General features: G+C 52.3%; 8 protein-coding genes across 8 annotated transcripts; 4 read left to right on the plus strand and 4 right to left on the minus strand.

Annotated features, from left to right (window-relative positions):
• Positions 1–125: 125 nt before the first annotated feature.
• Positions 126–1,471, plus strand: J4E85_010632 (uncharacterized protein; the record flags this gene model as incomplete). The annotated part of the gene is made up of 2 exons (XM_051474838.1): positions 126–368; positions 440–1,471. The coding sequence occupies 2 exons, from the start codon at positions 126–128 to the stop codon at positions 1,469–1,471; spliced, it is 1,275 nt and encodes a 424-aa protein (XP_051321280.1).
• A 605-nt stretch (positions 1,472–2,076) lies between these two features.
• Positions 2,077–3,143, plus strand: J4E85_010633 (uncharacterized protein; the record flags this gene model as incomplete). The annotated part of the gene is made up of 2 exons (XM_051474839.1): positions 2,077–2,110; positions 2,221–3,143. The coding sequence occupies 2 exons, from the start codon at positions 2,077–2,079 to the stop codon at positions 3,141–3,143; spliced, it is 957 nt and encodes a 318-aa protein (XP_051321281.1).
• Positions 3,144–3,284: 141 nt separating this feature from the next.
• On the minus strand, positions 3,285–4,346 carry J4E85_010634 (uncharacterized protein; the record flags this gene model as incomplete). Its single annotated transcript, XM_051474840.1, has 2 exons — positions 3,285–4,054; positions 4,112–4,346. 2 exons carry the CDS (start codon positions 4,344–4,346, stop codon positions 3,285–3,287), a joined length of 1,005 nt encoding a protein of 334 aa, XP_051321282.1.
• Positions 4,347–5,854: 1,508 nt separating this feature from the next.
• Positions 5,855–7,977, minus strand: J4E85_010635 (uncharacterized protein; the record flags this gene model as incomplete). Its single annotated transcript, XM_051474841.1, has 5 exons — positions 5,855–5,923; positions 6,001–7,072; positions 7,119–7,453; positions 7,500–7,702; positions 7,752–7,977. 5 exons carry the CDS (start codon positions 7,975–7,977, stop codon positions 5,855–5,857), a joined length of 1,905 nt encoding a protein of 634 aa, XP_051321283.1.
• A 390-nt stretch (positions 7,978–8,367) lies between these two features.
• Positions 8,368–9,075, minus strand: J4E85_010636 (uncharacterized protein; the record flags this gene model as incomplete). The annotated part of the gene is made up of 3 exons (XM_051474842.1): positions 8,368–8,392; positions 8,441–8,940; positions 9,037–9,075. 3 exons carry the CDS (start codon positions 9,073–9,075, stop codon positions 8,368–8,370), a joined length of 564 nt encoding a protein of 187 aa, XP_051321284.1.
• Positions 9,076–10,154: 1,079 nt separating this feature from the next.
• J4E85_010637 (uncharacterized protein) lies at positions 10,155–13,147 on the plus strand (the record flags this gene model as incomplete). Its single annotated transcript, XM_051474843.1, has 3 exons — positions 10,155–10,205; positions 10,255–11,591; positions 12,460–13,147. 3 exons carry the CDS (start codon positions 10,155–10,157, stop codon positions 13,145–13,147), a joined length of 2,076 nt encoding a protein of 691 aa, XP_051321285.1.
• Positions 13,148–13,512: 365 nt separating this feature from the next.
• Positions 13,513–15,263, minus strand: J4E85_010638 (uncharacterized protein; the record flags this gene model as incomplete). Its single annotated transcript, XM_051474844.1, has 4 exons — positions 13,513–14,184; positions 14,240–14,478; positions 14,526–14,785; positions 14,926–15,263. The coding sequence occupies 4 exons, from the start codon at positions 15,261–15,263 to the stop codon at positions 13,513–13,515; spliced, it is 1,509 nt and encodes a 502-aa protein (XP_051321286.1).
• Positions 15,264–19,892: 4,629 nt separating this feature from the next.
• Positions 19,893–24,139, plus strand: J4E85_010639 (uncharacterized protein; the record flags this gene model as incomplete). The annotated part of the gene is given in 10 exon segments (XM_051474845.1): positions 19,893–19,938; positions 19,955–20,205; positions 20,255–20,536; positions 20,585–20,762; positions 20,827–21,974; positions 22,030–22,167; positions 22,217–22,272; positions 22,982–23,285; positions 23,336–23,540; positions 23,658–24,139. The coding sequence occupies 10 exon segments, from the start codon at positions 19,893–19,895 to the stop codon at positions 24,137–24,139; spliced, it is 3,090 nt and encodes a 1,029-aa protein (XP_051321287.1).
• Between the last annotated feature and the right edge of the window lie 72 nt (positions 24,140–24,211).

Raw genomic sequence — 24,211 nt, forward strand, 5'->3', positions numbered from 1 at the left:
GTGCCTCATGATCGCCGGCTAATCGCGCGACATCCCTGCAAGGCTCCGCCACGCTACGCCCCTGACAGCGGCGGCAGCGACGAGCGCCAGGCACCTGCCCTCGATCATTCCACCACCAGCCCACCATGCTGCTGTCCGGTATCGCGCTGCTGGCCGGCCTTCTGTCTTCGGCCTATGCCGCAGACATCCCCAGAGTCCTCGACTGCGACCTAGATGGAAGAGAAAAAGTGCCTGAAGGGTGCGAGGCGCCCATTGCACCGGTCGCAGCCGTGGTACCCGGATCGTCCTACATCGCGAAGATAGAATGCAAGGATTGCCCTTATGAGGACCCTGAAGATCACGAGGTTATAACTGGTGATAATGTGCTTGTATGTATAAGTGTCGAGCCCAAGTCCAGCATGTGCCTAAAGAGCGGTGCTAACCAGCCTGAGCGCTATAGCTTCTCAACGTAACCCTCACGCACGATAATCGCACAGTCCTCCTCAACGATCGCCCGCTATATCCCTTACCGACCATACCCACACCCTCCACCTTCCTCGTTACACGATATCGCCAGAACCTCTCCCATGCGGAACTGTACTGGGGCCTGAACTTCGAAGACCCGTATTGTCGAGAAAGCTGGAGTGACAGAGGACGATGGTGCCACGAAGTACCTTTGACGCATGCCCCGCGAATGTATATCGATTACCTATACATCACGAATCCAAGCGATAACCAGGAAGGCGATGACGCGGATGCGGAATACTGGAGCGTTGCGCTGGACGTGATTGGGAAGTCGCGGTACCCTGACGACCCTCTTTGGAAGTTCAACAACCCGGAGCAGAAGATGCTGTGGATGCGCGTCAAAGGAACACCTCTGAGAAGAGGAGACAAAGGAGGCCCAGCCAAAGTCGCCGACCCGTTTGGTCAATCTACCGCGGACGACCAGATCTACGAGTACCAAATCGTCGACATGCGCCTAGTAGCTCGAGCCTACACCTTTCCCCTCAAGAAGTCTTTGACGATTTGGGGCACAATAGGCCACTTCCTTGGCAGCGACGTCTGGGAACTAGAGGGGAGTCGCTTCCTCTACCGCAAAGAAGAATGGGGATACTACGGCAAGAAAGGAACGCTTCGCGACATGTTCGGCGAATTCGTTCACTGGGAATGGTGGGGCCTGTTCTGGGTCATCTTCAGCAGTGTCGTTGGCGGCTTGTTCACCATCTTCCTCTTATGGAAGATGTGTTGGTGGATCGTTGCGCAGCGCGAGCTCATGAAGTGGGACGGCATGGAAGATGTCTGGGAGAATATGAGGAGGGATAGGGTGGCTGAGGAGGAGGGCGCACTGCTAAATGCTCACGGCGCGTACCGCGATGATCCGGATGAAGGCAGCTCCTCGAGACCACCAGCATATGAGGATGCATTGAAGCCGCTGCCGAGTAAACCGCTGCCTGAGAAACCTTTACCGGCGGTACCGTTGATCGATGCTTGAGCATTTCGATGTTTCGCTGCCATTTATTTGACATTTACTTACGGATATCCATCTATTCACCATTCACGGTCTTTGTCACTTCTCCCGTTTTTCCAAACTTATCTACATTTTCATTCTCAAACCTGGAGGGCCAATCTATCGTCTCGCAGTTTTTCACAAAGGCGTTTTGATTCGCCGCACTGTGCATTTTGAAGTCAACCAAGATCAACAGTCAACGTTTACCAAGCAACACAATACGTTGGGTCGTGCAGCATCGCGCTCTGGTGGCAGCTCGCATGAGATCGCACCAACATTGGTAAAGAGCGCTCAGCCCAGTCACAACTTCTCATGCAATCGGTATCCGTCGAGCATCACAAGAAATACTCAAACATCAATGATATCGCGATAGCCGAGATCGTAGCTCCAGAACTTGAGGTTTTGTGACACGAGTCAGAACCATGCCGTCATCCGCCGAAGACACGCCTTCGCAGCGAAAAATTGCGGGGGCTCAGAGCGGAGCGATAGATAGCGGCCGTTGGAGATACAAAAGCAGGGAGCATGTAATCCGTAGCGCTTACAGTTGAATCCTTCGACATCAAGAGAGCGATATAATATCACGTGCAATCATGGTCAAGATCGCAGTCGCAGGCGGCACCGGAAGTATGCTTCCCCTTCTACATATGCTTACCCCGCCTCTATCGAGACACCAGATGACACTCCTCTATTGCTAGAAGTATGAGCATACCGTACCTTGCTGACGCTGTCCAAAGACGTCGCAACCAACTTGCTCAAAGCCACAATAGCCTCTGGCAAGCACGAAATCACCATCTTCACGCGATCTGCGCCAACTAAATCCCACCCATCCCCCAAAGTCACCTACAAGCAAGTCGACTACACCGACCTCAATGGCCTCACCACAGCTCTCCAGGGCTTCCACACCCTCCTCTCCTTCTTCGTCGTCCACCTCGACACCGACAACGTCGCCCAGAAGAACCTAATCCACGCCGCCATCGCCGCAGGCGTCTCTCGCTTTGCGCCCAGCGAATGGGGTATCGCAAACAACGCCGGTGTCCCCAGCTACGACAACAAAGACTACATCCGGAAGTACCTCGAAGACCTAGACGCCAAGGGTGAATTGGGAAACATGCAGTACTGTCTCTTCCAACCGTCCATCTTCATGGACTATTTCGCCCATCCATACCCGTTAGAACGGGATCTCTACACCTGGCCTTTCTTCCTCGACTTCGAAAACCGACGTGCCATGGTTCTAGATGATGGAAACCAACCCATCGTCATCACCGCTATCCAAGACGACTGTGAGATACTCGCTCGCGCGCTAGACGACACGCGCCCATGGCCGAAGATCGGTGGTATCAGGGGATGCCGTACCTCCATCAACGAATTGTTGGCTCTAGGCAAGAAGATCAGAGGCGGAGACTGGCTCGTCGAGTATGTCAAGAGCGAGGATCTAGCAAAGGGAGAGCTGAAAGCGAGTTGGTTGCCGCTGATCAGCCATCCTACTGTTACGGACGATGTGAGGGAGAGCTTCAGCAAGGCCTTTGTCATCATGTTCTTTGAGGCAATTAGGAGGGGGGCTTGGGATGTGAGTGATGAGTTTAACCAGCGGTTCCCGGAGTACAAGTTTATGAGTGCGGAGGAGTATTTAAGCAGGGCTTGGCAGGGGAAGCCTTAGATGGAGATTATTGGATACATGACGAGGTGCATCAAGGTGAACAGGGACGGTAGCGAATGAAGGCATCTTCATATGAATATCTACAAGAAGAAAAGAGCAAAGTATATACAACCACCCTTCCACCTCACGAGCCCTCCCCATCTACAAAAAGTAACTCTTAATCTTGGGCAAGATGCCCGTCCAAGCAACTCCCGTCGTAGGCTCCATGTTATAGATGTAATCGGCCCACCACGGTCCTGCTGCCCACCAGATCCCTCCCAGCCAAACATCGCTGTTCTCTCCCATGTACTTTAGTCCATCTTGCAACGCAGAGATACACTGCGCATTATTGCCACCCGCAAACTCGCCAATAACACCCTGCTTCTTATTATCCTTGAGCCACTTGGTCGCAGCCTGGAGTCTCTCTTTGAAAATCGTCGCGCTGACGCAGGTCGCTGAGGTGCCAGAGCCATCGGTATCGAGGTACTGATGCATTTGGTACACGAGTTTGTTCTCGGGGTCTTTCAAGTTAACCATGCTGGCACCGTTGCCGGAGGAGATCCATGTCCATGCGCCGGTCCAGCTGTTGCCTTCGGGGGTGATGTATTGTTTTGTGGCGCCTGCTGCGCGGATGCCGTCGATGGCGGCTTGGTTTAGGTCAAAGACGAGCTGTTGGTCCATGTCGTGGTATTCGTTGTTTGTGTCGAAGACTACGAGGTCGTTGTCTTTGTATTCGGCGGCCACGTTGGTCCACCAGGTTTTGAAGGCGGAGGTGTCAGTGATGATGTTTCCCAAGAAGCGCCCATAGTTGTGAGGTTGTATCATGGCGTAGGAGCCTTTGGAGGTTATGTGGTTTACTTGCTCGGTGAGGTTGCCGAGGTAGAGCGGGTCGAAGGCGCCGGTTAGGGAGTTGGGTGTTAGGCGCTCCATTACTGGGTAATGTTAGGTCGGGAATTTGAGGAGTTGTGGGTTACGGAGGTATGACTTACGGAAGTTCAAACGGAACATGTTCATTCCCTCGTCCATGAACTTGTCGATGGTGTTGAGATCGTACCAGGTGTACTCTTTTCCGTAGACACCTGTGAAGTTCTTCTCGCCAAATTCGGCACCAGACTCGTTGATTCCGAACCACTTCATCTTGCGAGAGGTTTGGCGTTTCTCAGCAGGAGCCGCGAAAGCGGTGCTGGCCAGAGCGGCCGCCGCCAAAAGAGTCTTGAATAGCATGGTGTAGAGATGCGAAGAATACTTGCACAGTCCTATGTTTCACCTGCTGGGCAAACATTACTCTTATACCGCGAATAATTCGCATGCCAATGATTCAATGCCCCACAAATGGACGGGCTTTGCCTTCCGTTTCTTCCATGGCAATGAGTGGGCCTTCATCTGATGCCAATATGAAAGTGATGGATGTGGCATCATAGTTCTGAAGCTTTGAAGCCGCGGTGCCTGATAGATTGCTTGGCCATATTAAGGGAAGCTTCAATAACCGGGATCGTGGGTCATGCGCGGTGGCTTTGCGGGGACGCAGGGGTTACGATTCGTGTGGAGGTTACAACGGCCTGTCGGCAAAGAAAAACGCTAAGATGAAACCATCGCGCCAACTGTCGAAGTTCTGCAACATGGAGAATAAGTAATCAGGTGCCTATGTGACACGATAAGTTGCGCATGATACTCCGCCAATGAATGTCATCGAAGACCGGCGTTGGCCCTTGCATGCCGAGGAAGCTTCGTTGCATAGTCCTCGCATATTAAACCTCCTTAATCCTTACCGCATTCGTCTTAGCTTCCCATCTGCCGGCTGTCTACCCACATGTGAGTTGAATTGACAGACTCCGTGTTGAGAGAGGGAAGGCGTGGGCGTGCTAAGCATCATGGGGCAAACTCTTGATTGAACGCGATGCGTGACAGCAAATCCGCTCACTGCGATGGCTTTTGATCGTCGCATCGAACAGTCTACGGAACGCGGTGCGCATCTCCGTTTTGCATGCTGCAATCGTAGTCATGAAGGGGTGTTTAACAATTGAGCATATAGACGAGGATGGCGCGGATCGTACCTAGAATTTTCTCTTGCAGGAGTAGCTCACAGATGAAACTCGCTGATAGCAGAACTGGGAATCTAATCATTTTTTTGCCCGGTCATACATCTGCCGAATCCCCATGCAGAAATGGCCATTCATAAAGCCAAGTACTCCAATTCGTTATGATAGGGAAAGAAACGCATAGGTTGCCTTTACCGTCTAACATTGCGCCGACCAGCGCTGGGGAAGACATTCCTCGAAGGCGCAGCATAAATGTTCCCAGCAACGCTACTGAAAACGTTACGGCTACTCCTGACGCCCGCTCGCTGCAGGTTTTCCCATTGAGGTTGGACCCGGGCAGGTGGACGGCTCGGAACAATGGAAGGCATGATAGAGGGCACCTGACCGATGCGGGAACGACTTGGGCGATATGCGGGCGGTACATCAACCGCTGCTTGGGAATGATTGGGCGCGTCTCTATTGTAAAATTCTCGGTTTTGGGAAGAGCCATAGGCACTGTCGCTGGTATACGGTGAGCGTCCCTCTTCCGGGCGTATGATGAAGCCACGTGAATTAAGATGACGTCTTTGATGCTGATGTGAGTATGGCGTTGGTGCTGGCTCTACCAATCTTCGGCGATGGTCCACCTTGATAGGCTCGTTCCTAGAATCGACGGGTGAATCGAAGAATGAGAGGCCGTTTAGACTACGAGCCTCAACCCAGCCGGCCCGAGGTTGGTTCGTCCTTGACCTTCGTGACCGACAATCGCCGGAATGATCGGAACTATCCTGAAGTTCAGCGTGGCCGGGCGATGGATGGACTCGGGCCTGGTTATGACCGGTTCGGAAATAGGGACTTACCACACTCTCGATCTGATGGCCGGGATTTTGTTGGCGCCTCGGTGCTGGCGTAGTGGGGCTAAAATCCGGCATGCCGTGAGCTCTGTTTGTGTATTCGTTAGTCTGGTGGTCGCTAGAAGGGTATTGACGCGCATCGACAGAGGCCGGAGATCTGTGTGGCGACTGGTGCATGAACGGAGGTCCAAGATCCAAAGGCCTCCGGTAATCAACTGGTTCGGCGTTGTGCTCATGCCGATAAGCAGGTAGTACTTGCCTATTCCTGCTATTGTTACGATGATCCGTGCTCGTCTGCTCGCGAGGGTCTTTCAGACCTAGCTCCATCCCATTGTCGCGCGACAAGCCATCCATAAGACGAATGTATGAGGGCTCAGTAGGCAAATGAACCGGGCGATGGCCACTGCTTTGCTTGTCCATCTTGACTGGAGACGACGCTCGGAATGTAAAGTTTGACCGGTTGTCTTTGAGGCCTACACTAGCAAGTAGCTGCGATCCTCGAACGTCAGAGGCTTGATGGGGCTGTTCTACGGGCAGCGCTCCCGACATGTACGGTGTTTCGTCGCGGAAGTCATCGCGTCCTGGGTGACGACTGACTTCGACATCTTGCCAGTGTCCGTTATCATACATTTGCACGTCTGCATCGTCCTCGAAAGATCCATCTGCTGCGGACCTGGAGCGGTCACTGGAGAACCTCTTTCGCAGGCTCGGAAACATCTTGCGCATGGATTGCATCCTGGACATTGGCTTTGGTGGAGGTGGCATAGCATCTCGGCTTGAAGGATGGCCGGCCTGGGTGTTGGCGGGAAGGGGTGAATCGAGGCGTTGCCGCTTCATGGGTCGCGGGACAAAGGACCCGGAAGATGCTGTTCCCAACCGTCCAGTTGTATGAGCCGATCTACCGGCGGTATGGCTGGAGGCAGTCGTTCGTAGCTTACCGTCCGATCGTCCGCTGCGCTCAGGCGAAGCTTCGTCGCTATCGAATGCGTGAGGGTCAATGCCTTTGAAGTTAGGTACAGGTTCTAGTGCCATCGCAAAGCCGAGTTGGGCAAGTCGCTTCTGCATCCTCTCGTTTTGACTGAAGCGGTTAGCAGACGCCTTGTAGCATGGCATGTTCAGCCTACTCGACTAGCATAGGGACAAGCTTCAAGTAATGGCGGATTGCTGACTTGTTCGAAAGGAATGTTGCAAGGTCCTTCGGGTTGACATCGCGAAAGTGCGCAACCTCTTCATCGAGACCCTGGAGTCGCTGAACCTCGGCTTTCATGGCCTGAAACTGATCCTTCTGCAGTCGTAGTCGGTCGTTCTCCTGTTGGAGTGTGACGACTTTCGCGTGTTCCTTGGAAGCAAGATCCTGCGCACTAGCCAGCTTCTTCTCCATATCGGTTAAGGCTTCTTGAAGGGGCTTGCGGGTCGCATAAGTATTCTGGCAGTATCGAATAAGCGCAATATACTGGAACTGCTGCTGTTAGCTGGTATCCTGACCTGTGGGCGACACGACGTACGCGCAGTGCCTCCATCTCTTTTCCGCTACCATCGAGGCGGATGGGAGGCGCGGTGAACCATGCGAGCGGAATATTAGGATCGTATTCATCCTTCTTGAAGCCGCGTATCGAAAAGAGATCGCGCGGCTCGCTGTCGCCTTTCTCCTTGATACAGACGGGGCAGGGTGATTTGGGTCGCTGTCCGGCTGTATGAAAAGGCGGTCCTGTCGTGGCTGTCAGCAGCTGCCTGGTGTTCGGTCGCGCTTCACTTACCGCCGCCCTCCAAGTGACTGCTGCAGAAGACATGACAGCAACTGGCGAGAAACAGGCGCGTCACAAGGCGCTCTTTGGGGTTGATACCATCTGACAGGCCACGGACTGTCTCGTTGTGGCCTTCGTAGACATCGGCGAAGGAGGCGCAACACACCGAGCAGGCGTAGATGAAGTTGAGGGGATCAGCGCCCAGCTCTGTTGGTCCCTTCTCCGACACGGCGCTCATGACTGCGGTTGCGACGATGTGGAAAGAGGACAGGAGCGACGCGGGGGTTGATGGTGGGGGCAGTTGAGATATGGAAGTGACGGCGAGGCAGTCGCTGTCAACAGCGCCAAGACATCAACACACGTCGTGCTTTCCTTTCTCGACGCCGTGACGGACGATAAGGAACAACAGAGGATGCGAGGTGAAGAATCGACACAAACGCACGGTGAGACACAAGAGACATGGATCAGACGTTCGGACACGTGCGCTCCACCTACAACACTCCCACGCGCTCATGACAAGGGGTGTTATGAAAGTTCACTGATGGCTACACGGAAAGCATGGAAGAAATGTCTCCATATATACAGAAAACGGATCATCTTTCTCTACCTACCCAGTTCATCTTGTACTCTAAGCAAACGTCCGGCATGGGTATCTGTATCGCATTAGTGTCGTTCCTGTAAAATCAGATGAGAAGACCTACGCTGTGCCATATGACTGCTCGTTCTCCAGTTCGTATCGCTTGTGTCCGCCAGCAAGGGTGTTGTGCAGCCCGCTTGGTAGCGGAGGCATACCACCAGGTCCCAGCACATCCTTTGCAAGTCCAGTGTTCTTCTCAAACGCGACCGCCAGTCCCTTGGCGCCTTCCTCTTTCGCCGCGACCAGCGACTTTGTGCCTGCCTCGCCAATCAGCTCCTGCTTGGGTGCTGCCGCGCTTCCTACTTCGAGCAGCGCAACCGCGTCGGACTGGGTGACTGTCGAGAGCCTGGGGTATCGTCGTCGCACGTCGCGCTTCCAGTATGGGTTCTCGGCGATATCAGCGGCAGGGAGAGTGACGGGGTCGTCGTAAGAGTTGGGGTCGAGACCGCCTGGGGGTGGGTTGCGGAATTGCGGGTTCATGGGGATACCCGTGGAGCGCTTGGGGTCGAGCGCGAAGAGCCTGTTAATCGCGGCATAGATTCCGGTAGGCTGAACAGTGTATTTCTACAGGTCTACGGTCAGTACCCGTGTTCGCAATGGTTAATGGCTGGAAGAGGGGCGGCGAGGTAAAGGCATTCGAGATCGGTTCGGGCTGCGTACCGAAAAGACAGTAGTCTTCACATTCTTGGCGACAGACATCTTGAGGGACTGGCCTTCCAGACAGGCTGCAAGGGTGTCAATGGGTCAATGGGCGGGTGCCGTGCTGTCGCGCGTTTGGGTCGACTATCGTGACGCTTGGTGATGTTCGCGAAGCTCGATGGATGCCAAGACGGCACTATCCGCTTTGATACTCGCGCCATTTCATTCGTCAGGTGTGTCGCGAACATCAAGAACTGCGACTACACTCGCAATCTTTCGCCTTGGCTTCGATCCCAATCATATACCAGCCTGCAGTCATTGTCTCCAGCCGAACGCTCGTCCCACGAGGTACCGGTGCTTCACGGTCAACGTGGCAGGCGATGAGAGCGGTAGCGATACCTCTCGATTACCCGCCTCTGAATGCTGAGTCTATAATTCTTGCCGGATCTGAGAAAGCATCCAACTAGAAGCGCTGATAGTAGATGGCTTGCAGCTCCAGCTTATCACTGCCCAGGTGCTTTCTACCACCCCCTTAGCTGCAGTGAGGTTATTGTATGCCTGCTAGTTCAGTAAATGATATGAGCCCGCGTCTGTGCACGCGTTGTTGACTTCCTAGGTACACATGATGCGAAATCGTGACTAACCCACTGCCGTTGCAACCGTGATTGTTGCCAGGCTTCCGCGCACGATATCCGCGCCCTTCCAATCCCGAAAAAGTTGGGATTGCACGGGTATCCGCACTAGCGTCTTCGCTTGCTGTGATATCCGCTGCACGTGATTGCGACACGGCGTTCTGCATCGATATCCGACATTAGCCGTGATACGCCGCTACGTATACCCAAGACACCCGCTCGCCGATTCTGCGATGAGAAGGGCACGAGACTACTCCACAACGCTGTTAATCTTTGTCATCGCGATGGAGCTGGGATCAGGGAGGGTATTGCGGGAGCTGCGGATGGTGGTGGAGGGTGAATGAGTACTTATGTACCTTTATCTGCTCAGGATCTCGTTAGTGAAACGATTTTGGTACCCTCCTTCGTGCACACGAATTGTACAACTGCACGCGTGTTTGTGGCAATGATCTTTGTTCGATATCAATAACACAACACACATTCAACTCGCCTTGAGCTGTCGCAAATATGGCAATTCTATTCCTACTGGCCTCCATCTTCGGAGCGCTGGTTCTCTACGTACGTTGCTCCCCGTTCTCATGGCATTAAAAGCTAACACCATGCTCAGATCTTCGGAGTGATCTTTTATCGCCTGACTTTCCATCCTCTTGCATCATACCCAGGCCCTTTCCTCGCAAAGATCACAGATATCTATCTGGCGTACTACGCCTACAAGGGCTCTCGGCATCTCGCTTTCCACCGCGCGCACGAGCAATATGGACCGTACGTCCGTCTTGGACCAAATCTACTTTCTGTCAACACCGCCACTGGTCTAAAGACCATCTATGGATTCCGATCAAATGTTAAGAAGGCGTCGTTTTACGAAGCGTTCCCCAGCACACCGAAAGCGGTTAGCGTCCATAGCTCTATTGACAAGATGCAACATGCACGCAAGAGACGTGTCATGAGCCACGCATTCAGCGACTCGGCTATCAAGAGTCTTGAGAAGTATATCCTGGCAAATGTACGTGTCGGCTGCGAACTGCTCGGACGCAAGAGCAACAACTGCTCTGCTGAGAAGAGCCTCGCCGATGAGAAAGATGGTGGCTGGAACGACGCTTGGAACGCTGCACATTGGTGCGAGTGGCTCGTTTTCGACATCATGGGTGATCTAGTATTTGGCAAGGCTTTTGGCATGTTGGAAAGCCCTACCAATCGCTTCGCAACTCAGCTGGTTGGCAACGCGGCACACCGACATCTCATCTGCGGAACGCACCTTACCATTCACAACTGGCACCTGGACAAGCTCTTCTTCCGCAAGATTGCAGGCCAGCGAGCACAGTACATGCAGTACAGCAAGGGTCAAGCCATGGAGCGAACAAAGTTGGGCGTCGACGTTGATCGTAAAGACTTCTTCTACTACCTGCTCAACGCGAAGGACCCAGAAACCGGCAAGGGCTTCAGCATGGATGAGCTTTGGGGCGAATCAAACTTGCTGATCATCGCTGGTTCCGATACAACTTCAACGGCTATGGCTGGTGCCTTCTTCTACCTCGCACACAATCGCGCAGCGATGCAGAAAGTCTGCAAAGAGATCCGGGAAACATTCAATGATGTTGAGGAAATCGTAACCGGACCCAAGCTCAGCGGCTGCTCATTCCTACGCGCTTGCATCGACGAGACCATGCGCATGACACCCCCAGTCGCCGGTGCTCTTCCCCGAGAAGTTCTTGCCGGTGGTCTGGATATCGATGGTCGCCACATTCCTGCCGGATGCGACGTGGGCGTCCCGATCTACGCCATTCACCACAATGCCGACTACTTCCCTCAACCGTTCGACTACATTCCTGAGAGATGGCTATCTGATCCATCCGCGAACCCGCTTCATAGCAGTCTCCAGGCAGCGCAGTCGGCGTACAACCCCTTCAGCATCGGTCCTCGTGGATGCATTGGCAAGGGTCTTGCGTATGTTGAGCTGTCGGTAACGATTGCCAGGGTACTTTACTTGTATGATTTGAGACTGGCACCAGGCACGACATTGGGTGCTGGAAGCAAGGACTTGGAAGTTGGTAGGACAAGGGCGTCTGAATATCAGATCCAGGACGTCTTTGCTAGCAAGAAAGACGGGCCGGTCTTACAGTTTAGGGCTAGATGACACCTAAGTAGCTTGATTCATGAACCCTATTGGTAGATTTCTCGCAAGCGTTTGATGAAATATTTTTTGCCGTGCCAATATATCCAGTGGGCAAAAGCTTGGTCGAGCTATTGGTTGCACAGGACTGAACGGCGTGACGGCTGCAGTTTCGCTGCTTTCGTGACCGTGTTATCGATAAGCCATGTCTTGGCAAGCCAAGGAACTTTCTCTGTCTAGCGCGATAATGGCTGGCGTCTTTTCGAGCAGACGCGATCATTCGCCATCATCGATTGCGAATGCACATACCATCACCTTCGGACTAACACAATTGACCATGGCTGTACCCAGGATACTCTCGCGTGGGCGCTGTCTCTTTGCTCGGACAACGCCTTCCGTACGCGTTGCTCAATCAGCTGTTCCGTTGATCAGAACATCAATTACGAAGCGAGAGTTCGCTGCCAGCCAGCTGAGGCGGGAAAATATCATCGAAACACCGTCGAGAGGACCAGAGATTGCACTCACTGATGCGCGCGCTCCGACATCAAGCGCATCATCAGGGGTTGCTCTATTGGGTATACCAAAACGACTGACAAGAGGAGAGGTCGAGGATCTTCTCCGATCAAAAGGATGCACCGTGTACGTCTTATAAAATTTCTTTGGAGATTTCGCAAACAGGGTTTCGAGCTAATGATCACCCAGCAAGAGATTGCAGATGCGTCTTGATCGCTACACTTTCCAGAACGACACCAGGTGTTTCGCGGAACTTGGAAGCGAAGCAGAGGCTGCCAAGGTCATTGCAGAGCTTAATAACGCAGAGCTACAGCGTAAGAAGCTTATCGTCAGGCCTCTCAAAGACGACTTCGTTTGGGGCCCTGTGCAGGACAAGCGAGACCACAAGTACGCTACTCGCTACTTCTTTGACGAGGGCCCCGCCACTGCACTCGAAGCTGTACGCCCATTGCTCGAAGGTCGTCGCTTGATGGTTAGAGTTCAGACACCCGGTTGGACGTCCAATACCAGCATCAACAAACAGAAACAGAACGCGCTGCAGATACTTGACGAGCAATTCGCCAAACATGGTACCATCGAACGCATCAGTGACTTCGCGCCATTCTATGGTGATAAGAAAAAAGAACCGCGCATTCTTTGCTTCATCGATTTCGCAACCAAAGAGGGCGCAGACAAAGCGATCGAGAACATCCACGATACGGAAATCGAGGGTCGTTTGACGTGGCTGACGCGTTCTGAGACCAATCAATACAGGAGCCACCAAATTGGGAAGGTAGCCCCAGAGGCGCTCAAACAACTACAAGAACGTGGTGTGGCGCCTAAAGACGAAGAGCTTCACGAGGACAAGTTTGTCAATCCGCTACCGAAGAAGGAATAGTCAAAGCAACGATGGTGGCACGTGTGTGTTACATGAGCTGAAACTTTACTCGACTTACATCATAGTTTGTTGTCAGCACTGTGTTTTAAACGCAGGCATATGTCGACCTTTGTACATTAAAGAAGATTCCAACATTATACGAAGACGGTGACTAAGAGGGGCGGGGCGCAGGTAGGCAGTGCGTACCAAATTGAAAAGTTCCGGCTGGCTTGCATCTTATCTCACACCCACCACAAGTCTTCAATTCTTCCACAGTACCTAATGTTATGGTACAGACGTTACGCAAACCCCTGTGCTCACAACGTGCAGGTAGCAGAGAAGCTTCACGCAACACGCATGTATTTGGGCGGGCGCTTGCCCTTATATTACCAGCTTATATCTTCCAGCTCTTTGGCGTCACTTTCCTCCCAAGGAAACAACTGCTCTGAAGCCTTGATCAACCGCTTATGATCCTCCGATCGCGGTTTGATCGAACAACGGTATGGCACAGGGTGACTGATCGCTCCCGGCTCAAACTTCACCTCCGGCTCCACAACGCGACCATTTCCATCAACGAACTTGGTGATGTTAAACACTGCGAGAGTCTGGGCGATGGTAATGAAGAGCGCGTTATCCGCCACGTATCGGCCCGGGCAGATGCGGCGACCATATCCGAAGATGAAGTTTCTAGGGTCAGGCTCACTCTTATGAGTGGGTGTTTCGAGGAAACGCTCTGGTCTGAACACCATTGGGTCGGGGTAGACTTCAGGGTCGTGCGTGAAGTGCCAATTATTGGGTAGAAGGATGGAGCCTTTCGGAATGCGATACCCGCGACAGGTGTCTTCTTCCGTGCTGCAGTGTGGAAGGCACATTGGTGCGACGAGGTGCCAGCGGTGGGTCTCTTTCATGATTGCTTCGATGTAAGGAAGACTTTCGCGGTCTTTACTGACGGGTAGCCGGCCTCCGCCAATAACGCGATCTAGCTCTTCTTGGGCCTTCTTTTGAACTTCCGGGAAGACAGTCATAGCAAGGAAGAAGGTCATGATCGAGGACACGGTCTATGGATTGAGTCAGTAAAGTAATAGAGGCGCCGATAATGGCATACAAGCTTACCGTATCAGCACCGCCCAGGTAGAGCGCTAATGCAGTCCACTTATGAACAAACTCCATCTCAGCATCCGAACCGAGACCTTCAATGCATTGCGACAAGAAAGACGGCGAATGCCTCTTTTCTCTCATTTGCTTCTTCACGAACTCATACGGTTGATTCGTGCATTGGCTGAGCTGCGCCGCCATTCGTCTCGCCGTGTCTTTGAACCCCGTACCTGGCAGCCATGCTGGCAAGTACCGCACTAGCCGACGTCAGAGGCCATATTAATCATCAAGAAGCGATACTCACAGAATGGAAAGATGTCTACCGACCACTTCCCAGGAACTGTAGCATCGGCGAACTGCTCCATAGTCTTGGCGGCCATATCAACGAAAGGGTCGTTGCCATTGGCGACAGCAGTGTAGCCGTAGGTGATCTTGAGAATGACACTGCCAGCCTCTTTTCGTATATGATCAAAGAGCTTGTCGGGTGACTCTAGAAGGTTGAGCAGGAAGTGCGCGGCTTCCGTCTCTTGCGCTTTATCAAACACGGACACGGAAACGTTCGTGCTCGCTATCTTGGTGATATTCTTACGCTGAATTTTCCATTCTGCGGAATACGGGGTCATCGCAATTGCATGACGCCATCCTACCCTGTCCGCATGGTCAGCGAGCACTTCCCTCATCTTATTATGGAGCTCTCCACATACATGTCACCACTAAAGGTCTGGCTGGGTCTCGAAGAATGAATCGCTGAGCGATCGCGCAACAGCTCGAATGCGATCTCAGGGTCGTTAATGATGATGAAAGTTTGCCCTAGCACTGTGACGGAACTAAGAGGGCCATAGACATCCTTGTGTCGTAGCCAGTGGTGGCACTCAAGCATGCCGGATTTGGGCATATCGTTGACATTTCCAATAATCGGGAGGCCCTTTGGGCCCGGGGGAAGAGGTCTCGCATTCTTTCTCTCCAGATGCCAACGGGTGGCGTAAAGTATGGCAAATGCAGCGAAAGCAATAGCGATCGTGGCTGATAATACGATAGACATGGTGATGACAGTGATGAGGAAAGGCAGTTGCCGGGATTGTAAAATGATCGAGATATACCTGTCCTGCCAAGCCAGATCCTTCGCCATATCAGTATCTTCCTGCGTGATGACGGTTCGCTTAGAACGGCTGCGCCGCATCAATGCAAATACAAAGTGCTCGAGAACATTTCCGCCAGTAGAATAAAGCGTAGCAATCCCGCAGGATTTGGGCCGTGTCGAAAGGGTAAATCTGTCAAATTCTGGACGTTAATGTTATCGGTTGCGGCACAGACCTGTCAAGGAATGGCAAGCCCTAGAGTCCACCAGTGATGGTCTCCTATTGCGCGCGGATCATTCCAAGGCATGGTAGTTTGACAGGGCGACTGAAACAACGTCCATGATCCATCGGATCCTGCGAGCTGTCAGATGCTCAAGAAAGTAATCCCCTTAACGGATCGTCACTGACCTGAGCTATGAATTATGCGTCATGTTGAACATCTACCCCCAACGCTTTGTTGGTAACAAATCTTGCGCTGCTGCGCACCTTCCCACTCGATCATCGTCGCGATGAAGTTCGTCCAGTACTTTGCGACATTCGCCATCTTAGTGCTACATATACTCGCACAAGACGATTTTCTGCGAAAACTACCAACTTGTGCAGTCAGTCGATGACCGACCTTTCGTGGCACCAGCGGCTAAGAACCATAGGCAAAGTGTTTCCAAGCTCTTATACCCTCGAGCAATTGCAAGCCCGACAACTTCGACTGTCTGTGTGCCGACACCACCTTTCAGACAGCATCCGCGAATTGTAATGCTGAAAACTGTACTGTTTCCGCATCACTCAGTGCGACCAACGAAACCTACGCGGCTTGCGGCATACCGATCCGGGACGAGAGCGAGACAATGATCGCTGTCACGGCATCTATCGGCGCTCTTGCTGTAACAATGGTTATCTTGCGACTGACAGATCGGTTCTTCTCAGCCAAGGCAAAGCTTGGGCTGGACGACCTACTCATCGGGCTGGCTGGGGTAAGTCATGAGCGTTGAGCGTGCGGGACGCTAGAGCTGACGAAGGGTAGTTGGCCTCGTTATTTCAGAACGTCCCTGTCATTGTCGGTAAATCCCTCCCAATACTCCATCTATAGATGGAATGGTCGACTGATGAGCCTCGTAGCGGGTCGTCTCGGATTCGGAAGAGACATGTGGGGGATATCGCCAGCGGCGATAACAAATAGCTTCAAGGTAATTCTCATATTTAGCGCCCGTTATGAAGCTAAATCTCGCTGCAGTGGTTGTACGTTAGCTATTTCATGTACCAAATCGCAGAAGCCTTTTGTCAACTGTCTATCCTGGCTTTTTACCTGCGGATCGCAACCTCGGCAAGACTAAGGACGTCTACGTACATTCTGATGGGGATCGTTACCTGCTTTGGCATTGGTAATACAGGAGCTATGATGTTCCAATGTCAGCCTATCTCATTCTTCTGGGACGGGTGGAAAGGCGAAATTAGTGGACGATGCACTGTCGACGTTCGGCTATTTGGATTCATTCGCGGCGCCATTGAGATCATGCTCGACGCGGCAATCCTATCGTTGCATTTGCCCATGCTAGCGAGACTACAGATGTCCTGGAAGAAGAAGGTCCAAATTATCTCTATGTTCGCTGTGGGCTTCATCATCTTCATCGTCAGTTGCCTTCGCTTATGGGCTCTCGTCCGATTTGATCAGAGCTCAAATCCGACTTGTGAGTACTGCTCCTCCTGTTGGCTGCACAATGACTGACCGCGCAATCATAGACGACAACGTATCCGGTCTTTACTGGTGTGCAACCGAAGCCAACCTCTTCATCGTAGTCGCATGCATGCCTGCCATGCATGCGATATACCAGCATACAGTTTCAAGGATATGCAGCATATCCTCAGGCTCCGGGAAGAGCAGCTACGTCTCTAGTGACGATCGCTGTCGTATACGAAGATCAGGTCATCGACTGTCTCTGGGTGGTATCTCGAAGGCTATCGATATTCAAGTCAAACGCGAGGACCTCTCGGAGTCGGATGTCGAACTCGTAGGCCGGGCAAACTATTAATGAGGCTTTTTGGTGGCGGAAGAGTGCGTGTGGGGTTGCGAGCGACGCATCAGGAGTGTAGCGAAGACTGGCGACATCTCTGTCCTCGATGACCTGTAGACAGCCTGACTAATCGCCGCGAAGTTCGTTATGGGAATGCTATAGCTTCCGCACTGCACATATCTGCTGAGGTGCGAGATGGTAGAAGCTGCGATATCTAGAGGTAGCGGCCAACGACGTCATTACCTACCTACGAAGCAGCTAGCCTGATCGGGCAGACCATCAAGACTGAAGGGCAACACTTCCGTCCGTTTTCGTTCCTCCATTCCACTTTGCGAGCATAACAACTACGATTTACTACAGTGACCGCTGCATCATGGCCCTCAACCCTGAATCGACCGGTCTGACGACTCCAACAGGCGACCAAATGTAAGCTCTCCACCTTGAAGGCTAACGCGTACAATACTGTTCAAGACATGGGGATGTAATCGCTGACCGGAATAGCGCGCAGGTCAACCAACTTATATCGCCTCTTCTACGACTTCCTGCAGAACTTCGTAACCTCGTCTATCTATTCACGTTGACAGATTCTGTGATACGTATGCACCCGCGGAAAGGCGAACAAAGCGCGACCAACGCTATCGGTCTCATTTGCTGCTGTCGGCAGCTCCGCCGTGAAGCCAACTCACTCTTCTATTCTACAGCGACCTTCGAAATGGAACTGGCTATGATTTATAGCCACGAAGCCGCTATCGTCGCCATTAGAGCTGAGCGGTGTGCGCGGATCACCTCGATTCAAACCTCTATGTCGTCGGTAGAATTCCAATATGTACACTGGGCTTACCCGGCGAAATGGTTCCAGGAAGAGGTTGAACCTCAAGGGAGGGCTAACGCAAACGCGTTCCCGGCTTTGAACACGGTTCACGTCAAAGGTTCGAGGCTACAATTGTCAGCCCTCAGTTCTGATACTAGGGCTGACCTTGTGCGCGCATTTCGCCTTGTTTATGGAAAGTCAGCCATCGAGATTGTATTTGAGGCAGGACTGGAGGGTATCCTGAGAGCTGCCGATGATGGGCAACCGTGAAGGCGAGCCGATTCTGGTCATTGTCAGTTGCCAGTGACTTACTCCGTTTTCACAACGTATGTATCGGGTCGATTGCAGGTCGTCAAGGCACAAGGGTGAATGGAAAATCGTATGTTCCCGGAAAGCTTGAGCTGAGGCACGGCCATTAAACTCCCACGCGCTCTTAAACCCGCAGTTACATCTAAACATCTACACTCTCTCAGTATTCTTTTCCAGTGTCCAACTTCAAACATCACCATGTCCTCAACACTTGCTTCAGAGATGCAGGATTGGAATACGGCTCCCAATAGAGTTAGAGCCATGTAAGCGGTCTTGCATGTTTGTTGATCAATCGCTAATAGGCATAGTACAAAGAGAAATCGGCTTACCTCAGCTCTTCTTCGGCTTCCTGGTGAGCTGCGTAATAAGATCTGGGAATACAGCTGTCTAGGCAAAAAGATCAAGTCGGTTTCGTCCACATACGAAGGTGCGCCAATCTTTAACCGCGAGCCTGTTGGCCTCCTCTTCGCATGTAAGCAAATGCGCTGTGAAGCGACTCCACTCTTCTACCGCTTGTCCACCTTCGATATTGGAGACTTCAAGAGGTGGGAAGACCTAACGTCCATTCTATCCACGCCGCAAAACCGGACGATTGCCACGATTTGGTTCAAACCTGTGTGTCGCCTGGTTCCACATTCTCAACGCGCGCCCCAGCATGCCATTAAGCGTATCGGCCTCCGGAATGTCAAGTCTGAATCGTGGCGCCTGTTTTGGGACACTGCTTTACAGGCATACTTCCATGGAGATGAACTGGATGTCATACCTCTAGGATGGATGAAGACTTCGAAAAGGTACCTTCGCCCAACCCAGAAAAATAAGACAGGTCGTAACTGTAATCGCTTGATGAATGGGCACATGATAGTCTGTAGTGATGCCGAAAGTTAGGAGCGACAGCCCGATTCCTTGAATAAACAAAGTCTATTGACTGCCACCGGAAGCTGAGTCGGGGATCGCGTGATCGGAACTGTGCCCATGTGGAGCACAGGCTATGACCAGGCGGAGCAGGAACTGGATAGATGGCGGCTTTAGCATGTGTGCCAGCGATTTAGATGGTCGGACAACGAGAAGGATGATTAGAATGCAACGGTCTTTAGGATAATCTCCACCGGTGCAGTCGCGAACTAGGAACATTGTGATTGCTGACAGTGACGTAAGCTGAGATGGAATGCGGGGGGTGTTCGGCCGAAGCGGTTAGCCTCGGCATCGGGGATGATGGCCGCCCCGAAGGCATCTTCGTAACAACGCGAGTTGTGCCCTTACGCCTTGTTTTGACCCACTGTGATACTACCACTCGAAATGAGCGCGGATGGTCAGACGCCGAGAGTGGTACCTCCAAGTCGACGAAGAGACAAGCCCATCTTGAGTTGCACCCTTTGTCGACGACGCAAGTAAAGAATCAGCTTACCTGACCGGAAGAATTGCATGCTAATTGTCTGGAGGTTGAAATGTGATCGACAACAGCCATGCAAAACATGTGTCGATCGCGGACTCTCGCTGTCGTGCGTCTATGTTCGCAACCCACCAGCGCAGAAGGAACCCAAGATCCCAAACAGCGTCCATGACAGGATTGACCAACTCGAAAAGCTCGTCACCAACCTCATCGGTGGAAATCCTGTTGATACAGCTAATCCCGCGCTATCCAGCCCATCACAAGCGCGGCAACATCATAACGGAGGAAACAATGGTGACTTGCCTGGCACGCCGGATCGCGTAAATCTCAGCTGCGATGCAACAAGCTATACGAACAGTGGACATTGGACAAGCATACTTGATAGCGTACGTGAAACCTCTCACAGAGACTCTTACCTCTCTAATTCCAGCCCAGATATCGGAGCTGCGCGAACATCTCGACCAGGTGCCCGTATCGCCCGATCCGGATGATGAAGTGGTGAATGAAGTACCCGGTCCAGAGCTGCTGTTTGGACGTAATGCCCATGCGACTAGAGAAGAGCTCTTCGCTGCTCTTCCTCCACGGTCAGAAGCGGATCGACTCATTGATACATTCTTCATATCAATGGAATCACACCCGAGTATGTTCACTACCTCGATTGAAGAGCGCCCACTGATGTCTCCAGCCCTCATTCACAAGCCGACCTTTCTTAAACAGGTGAGACCATATGGTCATCTCCACCTCTGGTAGCTAATCGCCATACAGTACGATGAGCTATGGAGACAACCATTCGAAACTTCAACGATGTGGTTGGGTGTACTTTACGCTGCACTGGCTCTCGGCTTTCGCTTCCAAGCCGCGGTGAACACTCATCAGCTTGGCGAGACTGAACTGGCTCCTGATCTGGTGCAGATCAACTTCTATCGCGAGAAGGCTGCGCAATGTAAGCAGAAGCTGAGTACAAACTACATGTGACGCAATTGCTGAGTCCGCACGTCGATATCTAGGTATGATTCTTGCAAACTATACCAAAACACCGCCATACACGATCGAAGCGTTCTTATTGTATTTTGGTACCGAATTCCTACGCTCAACCGACAGCCAGTTCAGCATCTACATGCTTGTTGGCATGCTTGTACGTCTTTGTTTCCGAATGGGATACCACAGGGACCCGTCGAGATTTCCGAACATCTCGCCTCACGAAGGTGAGCTGAGACGTCGTAAATGGCTCGTAGTCATGTCGCTAGATTTTACCACCTCTTCTCAAGCCGGACTGCCACGGACGATCATGCCGCAAATGTACGACACTCAAGAGCCCCGCAACTTGGGTGAGGACGACCTTCACGAAGACATGCTAGAGCTACCACCCTCAAGGCCCGAAACTGAGTTGACGCAACTACTTTATTCGATCGTTCTCACAAGGTTGCGAAGTGTGCAGGCCAGGATTGTGGATCTCGTCAATGCTACATCGCTGCCACCGTACGGAGAGATCACGGAGATGGACGCCACACTAAGAGATGTCTTCGAAAAGATACCACAATCGCCAGCATCAAACACCTTCGACGATCTTAGTACCGATTTATCACCAGACTTCATGCGCTACACGTATTTGAACGTAGCCTTCTTGAAGGCCGAGCTTATGTTGCATCGACCCTACTTCGTACTCGGCCGAACCGATAGCAGATATACATACTCCCGCAGGGTCTGCTTGAACGCTGCTATAGAGATGCTTCGCCTCCAGAGCAAGCTTGACGCTGAGGTCCAACCAGGAGGTCGACTAACTTCACCAGGGTGGCGTCTCTCTACCTTGAGCTGGTACATGTCTTCCATTATTGCGCAAGACTTCTTACTCGCGACTACCATCTTGGTAGTCGAGCTTGATGAGGAACTCATTGCTCCCATCCCACTGGGTTCTGAGCTTATGGAAAGCGGGGTGCAACTGGACCAAGCGTCCCCGACGCAAGAGGAAATCGTCGCGTCGTTGCGCTCCGCTTATCACATCTGGATCAGGGCTAGCAAGAGATCGCAGGAGGCACGGAAGGTTGCTACAGCCGTGAAGCTTGTTCTCTCTAAAGTTCACGGCAGTGGGGTACAGGCTACCGATTCGGCGCACGGTGAGCCGCATCTTATTCACTACCCGCTTACATCTACTAACGTCATCGAAAGCGGCTCACATAGGTGCCCAACTTGATTTGACTTCCCCATCCCAGATTTTCGACACCAACGATCTTGGATTCGCTGTTCCCGACTCGGATGCATTTGACATGGGCAATAGTGCTTTTGGTCACCCATTCGATTTTGGCTTCATGCCAATGGATCTGGACCAGTATACCTTACCTCTCGATTGGGTACGTTTAGCTCGGCTCATCAGGTGCTGTTGGACTAACCCATGATTAGGGCGATGCGTTTCCCAACCTCCAGCCGCATCCTCTTGGACAATATCCCCCAGGATCGTTCTTCTAGCAGTAGAAAAACTGCGCGTTCGAGTATCTTACCAACTCTCAGTCACTCTCCGACAACCAAAAGGCTTTGGCAAATGTACTTGAGCGACGTGGTATCGCTCAAGCATTATGTGGAGAGGCCACGATCGTCGCTCCTAAAGTTCGGCGTTTCAGTCGCACTAGTGAAGCGCTCCCCGTTTCTGCGGAAGCTACCACCTCGCATTCGCGAACTTCACGACCGCTATCAGTCCGGCACGACACATACTCCCGATGCGTGGGCCCGGCCATGCGCAAGTTGTTTGGATGTCGACGAAACATCTCAGACCCCATCCATCTGAAGCTGGTTGTTGCTCAATGCCACGCTTTGGCCACGTCCTGCGACGCCGAAACAGGAACGCTGATCGCCAAATTCGCACAACCATCGCGATCTGGCGACTAGCAGGCTGTTTGAAACCACCGGTCTATCCCCGCGCAAGGCTACATGTGCCGTATCCGCGACGGTATATAGCAGGTCCATCATGCAACACTATGATCATGCGACAAGCCTACCACGTACATCCATGCTTCCCAGACATCGAGATTGAAGATTCCCGATAACCAGGAACAGTTGCGTCATGCTGCACACATATTGAAGCGCCTTACTTATCATCTCTCTGCGACAGTGCATATGTCTTCTGCTATGGACATCATATACCCGTCCTTATGTACTGACATCCGTCAGCACTGTCAGTCTCGCCGCTACCGCCTTTCAACCACACGGTGTGTCGATGAGCAAGATGGATCACATAGAGGAGACCTTCTACACGGGGAAAGAGATCGCAATCGAGCCCGATCTTGGAGACTTGCGGAAGTCTACCGACAAGGCCCTGCCGGCGCCGCCCAAGACACCGAAGAGGGTGTTGATGAAGTACCGGTTCTCTGCGATCCTTTCGATCGCATTCGCGGTCGCAAGCTTCGTCTTCACGCTGGTACTGGTACTGGCGGGGAGCGATGAACATATGTTTGGTGGACAGTACATCGTGGCAGTACGTATACCGACCTCGGTGAAATGAAGACAGATGTTGACGAACTGCAGCTGAATACAACTACGATCGCCCGAGAGAGCTCGCAGTTAGATGCAACATCGCAACGATCGGAAAGCGTGGACGGCGAGACACTAGCAGACGTCTACTATCTCTACCTCAGGACAGTTTGTTCGGGCTCTATTTCCGATGCTCAAGATGATGCTTCCGATACTATTGTCGTAGAACTATGCGAAAGCTATCGCGAAGCCAGCGACAGTAAGTAACACAACTACGAAGGTGTTTGAGGCTTGACTGACCATACTTCTGTAGGGCTAATAACACTGACAACGCCAACTAACGGGTCTCAAGACCCACTCTCCCCAATCATCCTAGTCTCGACACTCCTGAGGACTATGGCTACCGTGTTGGCCGGCGTACGATACACCGTCTTCGCTTCCTTACTCGTCTCGCTCGTCGGTGCTGGCTTCTCCGCCGTCTCCGCCATTCCAGCCATCATCTTTCCACACTCAAAACTTCTCGCCTACTTCAACATCTTTTGGCCGTTCCTTGCGAGCGCATTCGCCTTCGTCGCCGCCGTGTTGCTCACGGTGTTGATCTCTGGGGTTTTCTCGGTGGCTGGTGACATCATCGACGTTGCTGGTGGAAAGCTGGATCAAGGCACATCAGTACTTCTGATCGTATGGCTGGCATATGTACTAGTGTCGTTGTCGGTCGCTTATTGGGGCGTGATATGGCTCGTGGAAGTCAGGCGATCAGGCTTCACCAGGAGAAAGAGAAGTGATGAAGAGGTCGGGAACTGGAAGAACATTGGGAAAGAATTATGGAGTGACGTAAAAGGAACGAAAAGATTATGATACCCCGCTCACATGTCGTACGCGGCACATCGTAGCAAAAGCATCCAGGTTGACTGTGCGTTACATTCCTGA

This window comes from Alternaria conjuncta (genome assembly GCF_024043145.1).
Source record: "Alternaria conjuncta strain BMP 0040 chromosome Unknown scaffold_25, whole genome shotgun sequence".
In the NCBI taxonomy this organism is placed as follows: Eukaryota; Fungi; Ascomycota; class Dothideomycetes; order Pleosporales; family Pleosporaceae; genus Alternaria; species Alternaria conjuncta.